This window comes from Saimiri boliviensis, chromosome 8 (assembly GCF_048565385.1).
Source record: "Saimiri boliviensis isolate mSaiBol1 chromosome 8, mSaiBol1.pri, whole genome shotgun sequence".
Classification (NCBI taxonomy): Eukaryota; Metazoa; Chordata; class Mammalia; order Primates; family Cebidae; genus Saimiri; species Saimiri boliviensis.
The window spans coordinates 37533660-37552155 of NC_133456.1; the positions used below are offsets into that span (position 1 = coordinate 37533660).

The window sequence follows — 18496 nt, forward strand, 5'->3', positions numbered from 1 at the left end:
TTTTTTGGAGATGGAGTCTCACTCTGTTGCCCAGGCTGGAGTGCAGTAGCGTGATCTCACCTCACTGCAACCTCTGCCTCCTAGGTTCAAGCAATTCTCCTGCCTCAGCCTCCCAAGTAGTTGGTACTACAGGCACATGTCACCATGCCTAGCTAATTTTTGTATTTCTAGAAGAGACAGGGTTTCACTATGTTGGCCAGGCTGGTCTCGAACTCCTGACCTCAAGTGGTCTGCCTGCCTTGGCCTCCCAAAGTGCTAGGATTACAGGTGTGAGCCACTGCACCTAGCTAACATTCTTTTTTTTTTTTTTGAGACAGGGTCTTGGTCTGTCGCCCAGACTGAGTGGTGCAATTATAGCTCTCTGCAACCTCTACCTCCTGGTCTCAAATAATCCTCTCACCTCAGCCTCCCTCTGGTAGCTGGGACTACAGGTATGTGCCACCATGCCTGGCTAATTTTTTTTGTAGGTATGGAATTTTGCCATGTTGCCCAAGCTGATCTAAAACTCCTGGGCTCAAATGATCTGCCTGTCTCAGCCTCTCAAAGTGCTGCCGTCATAGATGTGACCACTGCTCCTGGCCTAAATATTCTTTTATTTTCTTTTTCTTTTTCTTTCTTTCTTTCTTTTTTTTTTTTTTTTTTTTGAGACAGAGTCTTGCTCTATCACCCAGGCTGGGGTGCAGTGGTGCAATCTTGGCTCACTGTAACCTCTGCCTTCTGGGTTTAAGAGATTCTACTGCCTCAGCCTTCTGAGTAGCTGAAATTATAGGTGCGTGCACTATGCCTGGCTAATTTTTATATTTTTAGTAGAGATGGGGTTTCACCATGTTGGCCAAGCTGGTTTCCAGCTCCTGACCTCAGGTGATCCACCCGACTTGGCCTCCCAAAGTGTTGGAGTTACCCGGCGTGAGCCACTGTGTTCAGTCCTAGACATTCTTATGTAAATGTGTGGATATCATCTTTCATTTCTCTTGGTTGGATACCAAGGATTGGAATTGCAGGGTATAGGATAAGAGTTTCATTCCTACATATTCACCCAAGAGATACAAAAGATGATATCCATGAAGAGACTTGCAAGAATGTTTATAACAGCTTTATTTGTAGTAGCCAAAACATGGAAACAGCACAGGTATACACCAATAGAAAAACAGGTAAACTCTGTTACAAATTCACGTGGAGTTATATGTTTATACTCAGCAATAAAAATGGACAATCTACTAGATGAGTTTCAGAAACATGCTTAGTGAAAGCTCGGCACAAAGGAATTCCCGATCAATACATTTATATGAAGTTCTATGATGAAAATATTTAGGATAGGGTTTGCCTCTGGAGTAGGGGAAGGGATTGACTTAAAAGGGTCATAAAAGAACTTTCTCAGGCTGGGCATGGTGGCTCATGCCTGTAATCCCAGCCCTTTGGGAGGCTGAGGTGGGTGGGTCGCTTGAGGACAGAAGTTTGAGACCAGGCTGGCCAACATGGTGAAACCCCGTCTCTACTAAAAACACAAAAATTAGCTGGGCATGGTGGCAGGCACCTGTAATCCCAGCTACTAGGAAGGCTGAGGCAAGATAATTACTTGAACCAAGAAGGCAGAGGTTGCACTGAACTGAGATTGCGCCTGCACTCCAAACCTGGGTGACAGAGCGAGATTTTGCCTTGAAAAAAAAAAAAAATTTTCTCTGGTGTTCTGTACCTTGATGGGGTTGGGTCACACAGTTGTATGCATTTGTCAAAACCCATAAACATAAGATTTATGCAATTTATTATATGTACATTTTACCTCAAGGAAAAAGTTTTGAAAAATGTGATTTTGATTGAGGTGATCTGAGCACCACACTTGAGAACTACTGGGTTTGACTAACCTCATAAATAGTTCTCCCATAAAAACATAATAATTCAGAGATTACTAATGTAATCGTTTGGCATTCAAAAATTAATGGAGCCAAAATATTAATGGAGCCAGGTACAATGGCTACAAGTACTTTGGAAGACTGAGGTGGAAGGCTCACTTGAAGCCAGGCGTTAGAGAGAGACCAGCTTGGGCAGCACATCGAGATTCCATCACTACAAAAAATTAGCTGGGAATAGTAGTGTGTGCCTTTATTTCTAGCTACTTAGGAGGCTGAGGTGGGAGGATCTTTTGAGCCCAGGAGTTTGAGGCTGCAGTGAGCTATAATCACACCACTGCACACCAGCCTGGGTGACAGAGCAAAATCCTGTATCTAAAAACATTTTTAAAAATTAAGCCGGGCGCGGTGGCTCACGCCTGTAATCCTAGCACTTTGGGAGGCCAAGGTGGGTGGATCACTTGAGGTCAGGAGTTCAAGACCAACCTGGCCATCATGGTGAAACTCCATCTTAAAAAAAAAAAGGACTGTCTCAAAAAACAAAAAAATTAAAAAAAATTTTTATGTCACTTTAAATGTTTTAAAGAGTATATTTGTATTTAGTTACATAAATATTCTATTAAAATGCAATTTCTTTATTAAGCGAATTACTAAGTGGATAGGGATTCATGAAAATACTATATAGTTCTTTTCCAGTAGATGTTCTTTTTTTTTGACATCAGGAATGCGATTTTAGTATCATGATTGGACATAGAAATAATTTTACATTGAGAAGGATATTCACAGTGGTGTTTGGTAAATGGGATGATTTTGATTTGCAGTTGTATTCCTCTTTCAGTTAAATTCTTGGCTTTCACCTGAGTGCAGTCAATGTTTTTACTTACATGATAGACCCTTAGTGTCATTGACTTTAAGATTCTACATATTGGTTATTAACGACTGAGGCCAGAAAAAAGATTCTAGATGTTGAGACAACTAGAACTTTTACTTCATATACCTTAAACATATATGAAATTATCTACAGAGTTTCAAAAGTGCTGCAGGGGAAAGGCTGGAACTGGGATATTGGTCAGATGCTTTAACTTTCACCAATTAAAGATAATTGCCTGTGTTTCCACCTTTTTCCTATTAGAATCACCTGGGGCACTTACTAAACCTCAAATCCCTCTCTTGAAGTTTCTAAAACTTTTCTGTACCTAAAAAACCAAAAGCAAAAAAAGAGAAAGGAGGGAAGGGAGGAAGGAAGCGAGAAAGGGAGGGAGGGAGGAAGGGATCAAGGAATGGAATGAAGAAGGAAGGGAGAAGAGAAGGAAAGGAGAGGGGAGGGGAGAAGATCACCCCAGGAGACTGTTGAAAATGCAAATTCCTGGGCCCTTCCCAGACCTCTCATTTGTCATATTTGGAATGAAGCCCCCAAATTTACATTTTTTTAGAACACATACAATGCACAGGTCTGAGGGCTGTCTTCCTAGTGTCACTGTCTCAGAGGTAGGGCCCTATGTAAGTTTTCAGGCACTCTTAGAGAAGTAGGAGGTAGGAAGTTGAAGGAAAGACAACTTTAGAATTGAGGACAGAGATTAGGGTAAGACCCAGATGGAGGATTCAAGTAACCAGCAGCTAGAGAGGACCTAAGGGACAATGAGAATGCATAAGAGAAAGCAGAGAATCACCTCCTGGGAACCATCCATTGGCTGTAAGACTACCACCTTTTGGGGAGTGGAGTATTGGTAACCAATAGGAAGGTGACTTTTGAGAGTAACTGCATTGATTTGCTTTCAAGTGGTGGGGAGAATTCAGGATCATCCTTCGTAGTACTAAAAATCTGCTGGCATGTCATAGGTTGTCAGCCCTTGTCTTACGTGCTGCTAATGGGCACCTACCAACTATAAACATTCATTGATTTTTCTCTTATGTAGTAAGAAGAAAGCATAACCTATAGACCATCTTCTGGCAGAAGATGTTACGTTTGGATCAGAAACGGGAGGCATTTGAAGCCAGGAATCAAAAGTGAAGAAACTCTGCAAGTTCTTAGGTGAGAAGGTCACAAGGCTTATTCATTTATTTATGTAATTACATGTCCCCCATCACCATAAGGTTACCTAATGTGAGCGCATCACTTTTAGGCTGATAGGTACTTCACAAATGGTAGGGAAAAGATGGAATAGGAATAAGCTGCTGGACATGAGTTTTGACGACACATTTCTACACAGACTGCTTCAGTCAGTACTTTCTGTCGTCCCCTTCCTGCATTCATATCTACTTATTTCCCAGGACCCTTCTCCCTCCTTCCTAGGGCTGAAGTTAACCTGAAATATCTCACTAACATTTAAAGCTAACATTTACTGAATCCTTATTACTACTAGGCAACGAGGTCTTGTGCTGTCCCTGCAAAATTTCATTCCCTGCTCAAAACAATCCAATAAAGTAATACAGTTATTATCTTGATTTAGATGAAGCATCTGAGATCCTGAGAGGTTATGTAACTTACCCAAGACCTAACAGCTAGGAAGTGGCAGAACCAAATTTTAAGCTCATGCTTTCTGACTTCAGATTTCATACTTGCTACTTTTTCTTTCAGAGGAAAAAACTTGCACCTCCTCCAGTATACCAGAGCAGGTATCCCAACTTGGTAGACCCATTTTGAAAGGTCGTTGATATGGTTTGGCTGTGTCCCCATCCAAATCTCATCTTGAATTGCAGTTCCCGTAATCCTATCTGTCATTCAATTACCTAGTGGGAGGTAATTGAATCATGGGGGCCATTACCCTCATACTGCTCTGTGATAGTGAAGTTCTTGTGAAATCAGATGGTTTTATATGGGGCTTTCCTCACTTAGCTCACAACTTCTCCTTCCTGCCGCCATGTAAAGATGGATGTGTTTGCTTCCTCTTCTACATGATTGTAAGTTTCATGGGGTCTCCCCAGCCCTGAGGAACTGTGAGTCAGTGAAACCTCTTTCCTATATAAATTACCCAGTCTTGAGTATTTCTTCATAGAATCGATGAGAATGGACTAACACAGTAAATTGGCACTGGGAGTGGAATGCTGATATAAGGATACCTGATAATGTGGAAGCAACATTGGAACTGGGTGGCAGGCAGAGGTTGGAACAGTTTGGAGGGCTCAGAAGAAGACAGGAAAATGTGGGAAAGTTTGGAACTCCCTAGAGACTTGCTGAATGGTTTTGACCAAAATGCTGATAGTAATGTGGACAACAAAGTCCAGGCTGAGGTGGTCTCAGATGGAGATTAGGAACTTCTTAGGGACTAGAGCAAAGGTGACTCTAGCAAAGAGACTGGAAGGATTTTACCTTGCCCCAGAGCTGTAGAACTTTGAACTTGAGAGAGATGATTTAAGTTATCCGGTGGAAAAAATTTCTAAGCAGCAAAGTATTCAAGAGGTGACAGAGCACCATGATTCTGAGTTTCCAGAGGCCTCTCCAGCACTGTGGAACTATGAGTCAATTAAACCTCTTTCCTTTACAGATTACTCAGTCTCATGTATTTCTTTATAGCAGCATGAGAATGGACTAATACAGTTGTCAATCTCTGGGATTTAAAATCATTACAGCTTTCATTATGAAATTTTTGAAAGTCAGAGAAGAGGATGGAATCACCAAAATATCACTACCCTTACTTAACTCTGATTAATAGATTAATGTATTTGCTTTCTGGCCTTTTCCATCTGTGTATATATTTTCCAGTAGTACATGTATTCTTTAGTATCCCGAGAATTAAAAAATGCATAGAATTTTCATACCCAGATTTTAATGACATTTAAATGATGTGAGACTTCTAGCAGTGTGACGTTAAAGAAAGCCCAACAAATGAGTGAGTGAATGAATGCCTGCTTTCATGTATAGAATATTACATGTTTGTGCTCTTGTCACATTTGATTTTTTGTGTTCAGAGTAGGGGACCGTTGTTCTGGTTTAAATTCTGTATAACACTTCATATGAACAAATAGTCTGCACTCCCAATTCAAAACTGTGTTCTACCTATCTTTCCAGCTGTTGCTCAAATTCACATCCCCGTTAAGCTTTTCTTGATTTCCAAGGCTGCAATGATCTTTTTCTACTCAAATTTTCTCAAGCATTTTCTGGCTATAACTCACATTTGATATTCACCATTTTCTATATTTGCTAATTATAGTACTTTTATCCTGTTTTCTTTTCTTTTTTTTTTTTTTTGAGACGGAGTTTAGCTCTTGTTACCCAGGCTGGAGTGCAATGGCGCGATCTCGGCTCACTGCAACCTCCGCCTCCCGGGTTCAGGCAATTCTCCTGCCTCAGCCTCCTGAGTAGCTGGGATTACAGGCATGCCCCACCATGCCCAGCTAATTTTTTGTATTTTTAGCAGAGACGGGGTATCACCATGTTGACCAGGATGGTCTCGATCTCTTGACCTTGTGATCCGCCCGCCTCGGCCTCCCAAAGTGCTGGGATTACAGGCTTGAGCCACCGCGCCCGGCCCTATCCTGTTTTCTTATACTTCTATCAGCAACACGGAATCCAGTGCTTTTCAATGTCAGTTTTTTTAGCATTTTAGTATTCAAACCAAATTGCTATTGATCAATTTTTATAAGAATGGCTAAACTTTTTGGTGTGTCTTTCTATCCTTTCGTAGGTTCGTATTACTGTAACAATGCCAGAAATGACAGAGAATGAGACGCCTACAAAAAAGCAGCACAGGTATGTATCCACAGCCCCAACATGATATACTTTGGGTAGATAAAAGCAGAATGAGTTCCTATTTTGCTACATAGGTAGTCTTTAGAGAACTTTCATTTAATTACCTAGGAAATTATTACTCTCCAAAAATATTTGTAGATAAATATAGATTTACTGAAAGAGGTGTATAGTTAAAAATGATCTGTCCTGGCTGGGCGTGGTGGCTCATGCCTATAATCCAGAACTTTGGGAGGCCAAGGCAGGTGGATCCCCCAATGTCAGGAGATCAAGACCAACCTGGCCAACATGGCGAAACCCCATCTCTAAATACAAAAATTAGCTGGGTATGGTGGCACATGCCTACATGTAGTCCCAGCTACTCAGGAGGCTGAGGCAGGAGATTTGCTTGAACCTGGGAGGCAAAGGTTGCAGTGAGCCGAGATCACACCATTGCATTCCAGCCTGGGTGACAGAGCTAGACTCTTAGCTCAAAAAAAAAAAAATTATCTGTACTTTTTATTTTACTAGTAGTATAACAAGTAAGAATAACTGTCGGTAGTTAAAATAATATATTACCAAATCTATGTTGAATGTTTTGTTTCTAGTGACATTTTTACTTGCCTATCTTATTAATTTTAGTGTATTGTAAGTTCATTTAGGCTCTAGTCAGTTTGAAGAGACATTTTGTGACATTATAATCCATTAATGCCAATGCATATCAGCACAATATTACTTCTGTTTTTTTGTAAAACCTTTTTTTTTCTTGAATTTCTAACACCTTTAGTAATGTTTCTGCTTAGTATTGCATGGCTAATGCTTCTACTAATATTAAACTCATGATTCTCTTTCCTTACTGAATAGCTATTAGAGAATGCTAATGTTCCTGGTAATTGGGTATAAAAGGGAAAGTCAATGCTTTTAGCAGATTGGCTTTCAAGAAAATTTAAGAGTTTGGACGACCTAAGGTACACGAATGCAAGATCGCTCAAATACCAGTCTGTGCATGGGTGCTATTGGCTACCACATCTCCTTACCTAGGGATTACAAAATTACTCTCTACTGTTGCATGTCTCTCCTGTACACCCACACCCATACTGGCCCAGGTGCCAGGACAAACATCAGAAATCACCTACTTGGCACATCACTTTGTGAATTTACCAGCACCTATGTTACATTTTGAAATAGTTAATTAAGCTTTTCAATGATTGATTCATTTCCCACCCTGTGACTTCTGGGTATGGAATGTAGTTACCTCCAGAAATTGTGGCTTCTAAATTTTTTTTTTTTTTTGAGATGGAGTCTTGCTCTGTTGCCCAGGCTAGAGTGCAGTGGCACAATCTCAGCTCACTGCAACCTCCACCTCACGGGTTCAAGCGATTCTCCTGCCTCAGCCTCCCAAGTAGCTGGGATTAAAGGTGCCTGCTACCACACCTGGCTTATTTTTGTATTTTTAGTAGAGACAGGGTTTTATCATCTTGGTCAGGCTGGTCTTGAACTCCTGACCTCATGATCCACCTGCCTCAGTCTCCCAAAGTGCTGGGATTGCAGGCATGAGACACTGGCTAATTTTTGTATTTTTAGTAGAGATGGGGTTTCACCATCTTGGCCAGGCTGGTCTCGAACTCCTGACCTCGTGATCTGCCTGCCTTGGCCTCCTAAAGTGCTGGGATTAGAGGTGTGAGCCACCTGTGCCTGGCCTGTGGTTTTTAAATTTATGTTGAGGTTCTCTGCCATTAAATTTTCATACCATAATGTATATTAAGGAAATGTTTCTTCAGATTGTTTCTTATTGATGCAACAAATACAAATTTATGAAATTTATTTTTATGATTGTTAAAGTATAAAGTGGTAAAAATACTTTCCCATTATTTTCATGTTACCTTTTATCTGTACTTTTTTTTTTTTTTTTTCCAGAAAGAAAAACCGGGAGACACACAATGCAGGTAGAAACAACTTAAATTTTACCTGTTAGCACTTTTTGCATTCAAAATGAAATTATACTGCAGTTGATTATAAGTTTTTATGTTATAAGCATGGAATCATTATTCAGTATGTTTTAGGAAAATGTTCCTTTATTGTTTTTAATTGATAAAATACTCCCTGAGTCTCATGAAGATGGCTGTTTATCATCTTCTGATTCCGTCTATTTAGATAATTTAAGAGGTTACTGTATCCCTGGAGCTAATGTTTTAAGTGATTTTACCTACCAAGGTAATCCAGTTATTATTCTCGTAGATAGTATGGAGAGTATGTATCTTTGCAGCAATTCCCGAGGGGGCTGGCTGCCAGAGGTATAGGTAAGAGTTGGGCAGCAGGCTATAGTTCCTAAAGGGTCCTGCAATGTGAACAGTCTTAAATTCAGTTCTGTAATGCTCTATTATAGGAAAAACTGTAGAAAATAAATATTGAATTTTATTTCAGATATTGAACTTATAAGCCAAAGCCAGATAAACATTCACAAAATTAACTGTGCATACATTTGGAATTTAGCACACTGTATAGCATCTTATTTTCCATTAGGGACTACATTCAGGTCTAAAAAATATTATTTTAGAGGGGGTTTTTTTTTTTTTTTTTTTTTTGAGACAGTCTTGCTCTGTGTACCAGGCTGGAGTGCAATGGTACAATCTTGGTTCACTGTAACCTCCACCTCCTGGGTTCAAGTGATTCTCCTGCCTCAAGCCTCCTGAGTAGCTGAGATTACAGTCGCTTTCCACTACACCCAGCTAATTTGTAATTTTTAGTAGAGAGGGGGTTTCGCCATGTTGGCCAGGCTAGTCTCGGACTCCTGACCTCAGGTGATCCACCCACCTCCACCTCCCAAAGTGCTTGGATTGGCCAGGTGTGGTGGCTCATGCCTGTAATCCCAGCACTTTGGGAGGTGGAGGTGGGTGGATCACCTGAGGTCAGGAGTCCGAGACCAGCCTGGCCAACATGGCAAAACCCGCTCTCTACTAAAAATACAAAAAATTAGCTGGGCCTGGTAGTGCATGCCTGTAATCCTAGCTACTCAGGAGGCTGAGGCAGGAGGATTGCTTGAACCTGGGAGGTGGAGTATGCAGTGAGCCGAGATCATGCAACTGCACTCCAGCCTGGGCAACAGAGCGAGACTTTGTCTCAAATTAAAAAAGAGATGAGCTTACCCTAACTTATTAAGAAAGACTAATTAGGCATAGTTAAAAAGGATGCTAAGCCAGGTGTGATGGCTTCTGCCTGTAATTTCAACACTTTGGGAGACCAAGGCAGGAGGATGTCTTGAGTCCAGGAGTTCAAAACCAGCCTGGGCAACATAGGGAGACCTTGTCTCTACAAGTAATAATAAAAAATTAGCCAGGCATGGTAGTGCATGCCTATGGTTCTAGCTACTCTGGAGGCTGAGGTGGAAGGATTGTTTGAGCCTGTGAAGTCAAGGCTGTAGTGAGCTGTGATTGTGCCACTGCACTCCAGCTGGGCAACAAAACAAGACCTTGTCAGGAAAAAAAAAAAAAAAAAAAAGAAAGGAAAAATGGGAAAAGAAGGGAAAAAGGGGCTGGGAGCTGTGGCTCATGTCTGTAATCCCAGCACTTTGAGAGGCTGAGGCAGGCGGATTAGGAGGTCAGGAGATTGAGACTATCCTGGCCAACATGGTGAAACCCCATCTCTACTAAAAATACAAAAATTAGTTGGGCCTGGTGGTGCGTGCCCATAATCCCAGCTACTCCGGAGGCTGAGGCAGGAGAATTGCTTGAATCTGGGAGTTGGAGGTTGCAGTGAGCCTAGGTTGTGCCAGTGCACTCCAGCGTGGGTGACAGAGTGAGACCCTTTCTTAAAGAAAAAACAAAATGCTAACAAAAGTATTGCTAATGTAGATTTCTGTAACACTAGACTTTAAAAATGACATCGTAGACATTTTACTTATCATAGTTATTTAGAGTAGATAATGTTTAATAAGCATTTCTTTCTTTTCTTTTTTCTTTTTTTCGAGACAGAGTTTTGTTCTTTTGCCCTGGCTGGAGAGCAGTGGTGTGATCTCAGCTCACTGCAACCTCCATCTCCTGGGTTTCAAGCAATTCTCTTGCCTTAGCCTTCCGAGTAGCTGGGGCTACAGGCATGTGCCACCACGCCCAGCTAATTTTTGTATTTTTTGTCGAGATGGGGTTTTGCCATGTTGGCCAGGTTGGTCTCGAACTCCTGACCTAAGGTGATCCACCCTCCTTGGCCTCCCAATGTGCTGGATTTGCAAGTGTGACCTACCATGCCTGGCTATTGATAAGAATTTCTTAGGGATTTCTTTACCTAAAACTTCTTTACCCTGGTTGAATGAGGGCATTTTGACTAAGTAGTTAAGGTTTGATAAATGAATTTTCTCCCATTTAGTGGAGAGGCATAGAAAGAAGAAAATCAATGCTGGAATAAACAGAATAGGAGAGCTGATCCCATGTTCTCCTGCCCTGAAGCAGGTAAGAAGTCTACTCATCTCTTCATTCATTACTTATGAACAGATAATTCCCTAAGTTGTTTTGGTGCTTAGAATGATTATTTTTGTTCTTTTTTATTTCTACGTATGGTTCTTTTGAAGTTAATAATTTCCTTGTTTTAATTGTTCCCATGTTTCCAACAATCTTTTAGTACAGATTCTACATGGTCAAATGTGCCATAAAATTTCTAGGCTCTTCAGTTTTTTCTTGATTACTAAATTAATCATATGACTATGTTTACATATATGCCACTCTATTTATAATTACCAGGCATTTTTTCATTTTTTCTGCCAATGCATGTTCTTACTCCTTTTAAATTCTTACTTAGAATCTTCCAGGGATCTTTTCAACAATTTATTCTCCATGCCCTCTTAACCCCCAGTAGTACTTAAAATCTTAGCTTAAGGTATGACAGTGTTGTCTAAGGAAGATACCTTTTGGTTTCGTCTAGTCATGAGGATAAAGTGTGCTCACTGAAAACAAAACAAAACAAAAAATTGAAACAATTTGAAAGGCATAAGAAGGTTTAAAAAAATAAATTTGACCAGGCGCAGTGGCTCACGCATGTAATCCCAACACTTTGGGAGGCCGAGGCAGGTGGATCACGAGGTCAAGAGATCAAGACCATCCTGGTCAACATGGTGAAACCCCATCTCTACTAAAAATACAAAAAAAAAAATTAGCTGGGCATGGTGGCGCGTGCCTGTAATCCCAGCTACTCAGGAGGCTGAGGCAGGAGAATTGCCTGAACCCAGGAGGCAGAGGTTGCAGTGAGCCGAGATCGCGCCATTGCACTCCAGCCTGGGTAACAAGAGCGAAACTCCGTCTCAAAAATAAATAAATAAATAAATAAATAAATAGGCATCTTACTCCCAAGCAATAATCACTATTATAATGTTGTAATTAAATGAATATATGCAAAAAGTTAATGTTACACATAGCAAACAGCACTAAAAACTGTAAAACAACAAACATTAACCTCCTATCTGCTTCCTAACCCCAACACAGCTCCTCAGAGGCAACTATTCTCAACTGTTTCTTCTGTTTTTTTTTTTTTTACTGTTATATTTCTAAATAACATACTTATGTTGCTGTATCTTAATTTTTCAATCTTAGATATCATCTATTGACTCATTATTATGTTTTTCCCCTGGCTTCTCCTTCTTTAGTCCTCCCAATATAATTATATCCAACTTTTGGTTAAATTGGTATTCAGTTTTTGTGTTTCTAAAACTGTAAATATTATTCATGGTTGAGCCAAGGAGTATACTATTATTATATTTCATTTGTTGCTTTTGTTTTTGGGAGGAGTGAATAATTACCTCATAGTTTCCATTTACATAATTTTTCATATAGTTGTCTTTAATTCTTCTCACACTTCCAACCATCTCTTAGTAGAGTTTTCTTCAAGGTCAAATGTACTACATAATTTCCATTTGCCATTTTCTTTCTTCAAGACTTTACTTCTGGAACCCTGTGTTCTCCTTTTTCATTCTCAACCAGTTGGCCTCTTCCAGCCCTTCTGTTTTTAATTCCAGCTCTTGTATTTTTAATTTCCAAGAGTCTTTCTTTCTTAATCTCTGTTCCTTTTCCTACCATATGTCTGTGGATACAATAATGTCTTCTCGCCTCTGAATGGTATATGTAGGCTTTTTCCTGAAGTTTTTTCCATGTATGTTTATTTCCTCTGATTTCCTTTTATCCCCGTTTTGTCTTGTTTTTCTTTTTGGGGGGTTTCCTTAAATGTTTAGTGACTTGAAGCTATTTTTTTTCATACTTGAGAATGAGGCATTAAAAAATTGATTGAATAGGTTTGTCTTTTGGTGGCGCTAAGTGTTGCATGATGAGAAGCTATTCTAGTTTTGTTGTTCTTGCTGTGGAACTAAAACATATTAGTACTTGTAGTTCTTTTCTTATGAGGGATAGCTTTTTTTTTTTTTTTTTTCTTTTCTCAGAGAAGAACCATCAGTGTCCTGCCTGGGAGTGGGACTGGTGGGAAGAGGAGTAAAAGCCTGGTTGCCGTTATTCTGGGAGCTGGCTAGGGGGTTGGGGGGCTAGAGAGTCTTGTGCTGTAGTAGGCTGAGTTTCACTCACCCCCCTGTTTCCACTTAGGACCCTCATCTTGTCCACTTCTGTGCCAAGTATCCCCGAGGTTGAAATTCTCTGGTTCAAATTTCACAGAAAATAAACTTGTCTCCTGCGGTTTGGGCAGGAAGGGAAAGTCATCCAGCTGTGTAGAATATGTGTGTGGGGGCTGGGTAGGGGGTGGTTCTTATTACTGCTTTATTAGGAGTCCTTCGGCCAGTACCCTCATTTAACCCCTTACCTCACCCCACCTTCTGTAGAGGCTGGTGCTTCTCAGTGTTGAGATGTCCTAGTATGTCAAAGGAGCAAATCAGTTTGCTTCTCTACAGTATCCCCTTGGAAAGGACTTACTCTTCATTTCCTTTCATTCTTCCCTATAGGATGGTCTTAGATGTCCATATATGGTTTTTTTGAGATGGAGTCTCGCTCTGTCACCCAGGCTGGAATGCAGTGGCATGATCTCGGTGCACTGCAACCTTTGCCTCCCAGGTTCAAGCAATTCTTTTGCCTCAACCACCTGAGTAGCTGAGGTTACAGGTGCTCGCCATCATGCCAGGCTAATTTTTGTACTTTTAGTGGAGATGGGTTTTGCCATGTTGGCCAGGCTGGTCTTGAACTCTTGACCTCAAGTGATCCACCCACTTTGGCCTTTCAAAGTGCCAGGATTACAGGTGTGAACCACTGTGCCTGGCCCCATATATGTATATCTCAGCCTTTTTAAAAATTCTGCTTCTGTTTCCTTAACACAATGGCATACACAATGTCTTCTAATTTGTTTTTCTTTCTCCACATCTCAATGGAAGGTAGCTACTCAGTAAACATACATGTTTGCCCAGGAAAATTGTATTTTCCTATTCTTGGCTTTCATCCCTGCAAGTTTCTCTGAAGAAAGGAAACCATAACCATTTAACTTCCTTGGTGTGCTAGAATGTGCAAAGGAAGTCAGTATTTGGCTGTCAGAAGCAGAACCAAGATTTTTTTCACAGGCTTTGGCCTCTGTCTGCAGTAGAGGGGCAGGTGGCTGGGAATTATCAGGTTCTGCCTTTGTTCAGATGATTGTTTTTAAAAAGAACAATATTATTTTTCTCTTAATAGTAAAGAGTTGCCTGGGATTATATATTGGGTCTCTGTTGGGACTCATTGTAAGGAACTCAGAATTATAAATTGCCAAACAAAAGACTAAATCACAGTGATTCCTACACAAAAAGAGTAGAGATAGCTAATAATATATATCCTGGAGTAGAAGTTAAATATTCATTGCAACATTCTTGATGGCTGAAGAATAAAAACCAGAAATGACTGTTAAGATATCTTAAATATTTATCAATAATAGACTGGTAAATAAAATAAATGCAGTCATTAGAAACAATAAGTAGGGGCTGAGCATCGTGACTCACACCTGTAATCCCACCACTCTGTGAGGCCAAGGCAGGAGGATCACCTGAGGTCAGGAGTTTGAGACCAGCCTGGCCAACATGGTGAAACCTCATCTCTACCAAAAATAATAATAAAAAAAAAAATTAGTCAGGCATGATGGCATGTGCCTATAGTTCCATCTACTTGGGAGGCTGAGAAAGGAGAATTGCTTGACCCGGAGAGGTGGAGGTTGCAGTGAGCTGAGATTATGCCACTGCACTCCAGCCTGGGCCACAGAACAAGACTCCATCTCAAAATAAAAAAGAAAGAAGAAGAAGGATATTTAGATACTATATGGAAGTATTGCCAAGATATATTTTTATTTTTATTTTATTTTGCTCTTTATATAATATCTGTTTTTAAAATTATACTTAAGTTCTGGGGTACATGTGTAGAATGTGCAGGTTTGTTGCATAGGTATACCAAGATATATTTTTAAAGGTAAAGAAATACAAAATCCTTTTATCTGTTGTTTTTTTTCTCTTTGGAGACAGAATCTTGCTCTGTTGCCCAGGCTGGAGAGCAGTGGCACGATCTCAATTCACTGCAACCTCTGCCTCCCAGGTTAAAGCGATTTCTCGTGTCTCAGCCTGCTGAGTAGCTGGGATTACAGGTGTGTGCCACCATGTCTGGCTAATTTTTTTGTAATTTTAGTAGAGACAGGATTTTGCCATTTTGGCCAAGCTGGTCTCAAACTCCTGACCTCAAGTGTCTGCTCTCCTTGGCCTCCCAAAGTGCTGGGATTATACCTGTGAGCCACCGTACCTGGCCTTGTCTGGGTTTTTAAAAAAGATATATACAGGCATGTATTAGGCCTAAGAATAAAGGAATACTTTAACATAACATTTTTTTTTTTGGAAAAGCTTAGGAATACAGTGTACTGGAAGCATGATACCAAAACTCAATCAAGTGACATTGCTTTCTTGACCTATTATTTAGAATAATTTGTAGTTGTAAACAGAATAAAGAATAACATTAAAATACAAAATATTTACACAATTTTGAAAGCGTCTGGCCTCTTCTACCACTATTCCCATATGTACTTCACTCTAGCTCTGCTTACCTCCTTACTGTTAGCCTGGCTGAGGGTCCCTGCCCTTCTGATCCTGCTGTCTGGACTCCCTCTTCCCATATGTCCGCAGGGCCTGCTTCCTTTCACTTCCTTCCAGTTTTTGCTTAGGTATCACCTTACTCAGGGGACTTCTCCAACCTCCATATACAACAAATGTTCTCAGTGTCTTAGTTCAGGCTGCTACAACAAAAATACCATAGACTGCAGAGCTTAATTTCTCATAGTTCTGGAAGCTGGGAAGTCCAAGATCAAGTGCCAGCCAGTTCAGTTCCTGGAGATGACCCACTTCCTAGTTATATCCTCAAGTGGCAGACCGAGAGATCATCTCTCTTTGTCTCTTCTTATAAGGCACTAATCCCATCATGAGGACTCTACCTTCATGACCTAATTACCTCCCAAATACCATCACGTTGGGGATAAGGGGATACCACATTGAGGATACCATCACATTTAGACATATGCGTTTTAGGGGGCACAAACATTCAATCCCTTGCACAGAGTAACAGAGTAACCTCTGCCATCACTCAAATCATTCTATCCCCCTCCTTATGCTGCTTAATATTTCTTCATGGCATTCGTCTGTGTGTGTGTGTGTGTGTGTGTGTGTGTGTGTGTGTGTATTCTTCAAGGACAGGGACTTTGTGTGTTTTATTATTATATCCCCAGTGCCTAGAACAGTGCCTGCCACATGTTAGATGCCCAATAAACAATTAATAAATGAAAAATATACGGTAGAAGCTTTTGAGTATAGTGCCTATTTTAAATTTTGAGAAGATACATATCATATATATGTGATAAAGACAGATCTTTAAATTTCATCTGGCAAGTTCTTACCCTTCAGTGAAACTTGTAAACTTTTAAAATTTTCTTTGGCAGAGCAAGAATATGATCCTGGACCAAGCCTTTAAATATATAACAGAATTGAAAAGGCAAAATGATGAACTCCTGCTTAATGGAGGAAACAACGAACAAGGTAAATGATGAAAAGTTCTTACTTTTTGTTGTTTTTAAAAATGTTTAGGTGTTGGTGTCACAGTGAAATTTATATTAGGATACAGAAAGGTTTTGGCCCCAAAACAATATTAAGACCCTGCATTCAGTGGGTCTGGAAGAATAGTGCTACCAATAAATTCATTTTAGTCTAGCTCTTTATCCTTCACCTTTCATCTTTCAGGCATACATGGTTTTGACTTTGAACTCTTTTGTGTATTTCATGTTTGCCTAACTCATGATACTGGTAGTGCTAAATCACCTTTATTCCAATTGGACATTGCAGTTAGGGGAATCCCATAAGAGGATGTAAGGGGGGAGTTCTGCTCAGTGTAGCTTAAAAACAAGGTTAGGATATGGCTGTGCCAAGACTTAAGTGTGCGTTAACAAAAAAGACCAAAATATTCATTTTGTTTATACTACTTGTAATATATGCATCAAACTGCCTGATCATTTAGTTATATTTGATTTTTAGATCAAGGTGACTTTTTAATGCCATCAAATGAATTCTCTTTTTCCATTAGCATTGAAGAGAAATTTTCCTTGTGGCAGCAGAAAAACATATTCCAGGCAAGTGTAAAGCTCAGGGTAGGCCAGTTTGCAGTTGTCTTTTATTTACACCTCTGATAAGTGCAGGGAGAGAATTTCCTCTGACAACTCAGTAGGCCATCTTAAAAGGAGAAAAAATAAAAAGGGCAGAATTGGCTGAGGTAAGGTCAGTGCTGGGCTGTGTTTGTTGTAATGGATGGGAAGGATATTAGAAAACATACCTAAGAGGTCAGCATTCAGAATTCTCCTTGTTTACTTTTGGTTAAATATTAGCAGCTTCCCCCCTCACCTAGGTTAGCTGTTGTTTATGGCCCATGTCCTTTTGTGATGCAGTGAGATAGTTACATAAATGATACATGTTTGGTAACCATTCGAGGCACTCCGCAAAGGGAGAGTAAGACAGAATGATGAGTAGACATTTCTTTTCTTTCTTTTTTTATTTTTGAGACAGAGTCTTGGTATGTCAGCCAGGCTAGAGTACAGTGGCACAATCTCAGCTCACTGCAACCTCTATCTCCTAGGCTCAAGCAGTTCTCCTGCCTCAGCCTCCCAAGTAGCTGGGATTACAGGCATGTGCCACCATGCACTAATTTTTATATTTTTAGTACAGACAGGGTTTCACCATGTTGGCCAAGCTGGTCTCGAACCCCTGACTTCAGATAATCCACCCGTCTCAGCCTCCCAAAGTGTTGGGATTACAGGAGTGAGCCACCGTGCCTGGGGATGAGTAGACTTTTCTAATGAATGCTCCTTTAATTTCAGAGCACAGAGGCTGAGGCAATCAAGTTATTTTAGGAAAAAGGAAAACTGTTGAAAAATATCAGTTGCATGGGGCTCAGAAAAAGCTGACCAACCAGGCCAGGGGTTAGGGGCAGTATCTAAGGCAGCCTAAATCTGTGTTCATTATTTCTGTCATGATCATTATTTGTCTGGTTCTTTTTCTGTGCATCTGCTCTATCCTCTGTTTTTCTCTCAGTGGCTTCCTCTGCATGCTCACTGTACACATACCTAGTGGCCAAAGCAATGACCTTGGACTCAGGCCCACTTAGGTTTGAGTCCCAGCTTCATTTACTCACTCAGTATTCTTTGGCCAGTTACTTAGCCTCTCCAAGTCCCAGTTTCCCTAGGTTAAAATGAGGATGATCATAGTATCTGCCTGGCTGAATTTAGGCAAATTATGTAACTACTTTGAGCCTGTTTCTCATATCTAAAAGTGGTGATAATAAAATATAAATTGCCATCTCATGGTTCTTATGAGGATTAAACAAGATAATACAAGAACTTAGATTGAAGCCTAGCACATAGTAATTGCTTGATAAATGTTAGCTGTTATAGTTGTCATTGTTATTAAATGAGACAATGAATGAAATGTGCCAGGTAGTAAAGGTGCAGTAAGTGAGAACCATGATTA

At 40.3% G+C, this 18496-nt stretch overlaps 1 protein-coding gene across 1 annotated transcript in view; it reads left to right on the forward strand.

The window, feature by feature from the left end:
• Positions 1-18496, forward strand: part of USF3 (upstream transcription factor family member 3) — a 60625-nt gene that overhangs the window by 28239 nt on the left and 13890 nt on the right. The window contains exons 2-6 of the mRNA XM_003935451.4: positions 3764-3879; positions 6473-6537; positions 8431-8459; positions 10873-10955; positions 16423-16519. Of these exons, the coding sequence (XP_003935500.3) occupies positions 6491-6537; positions 8431-8459; positions 10873-10955; positions 16423-16519 (256 nt within the window). The 5' untranslated portion in view covers positions 3764-3879; positions 6473-6490. The remainder of the gene's footprint in view (positions 1-3763; positions 3880-6472; positions 6538-8430; positions 8460-10872; positions 10956-16422; positions 16520-18496) is intronic.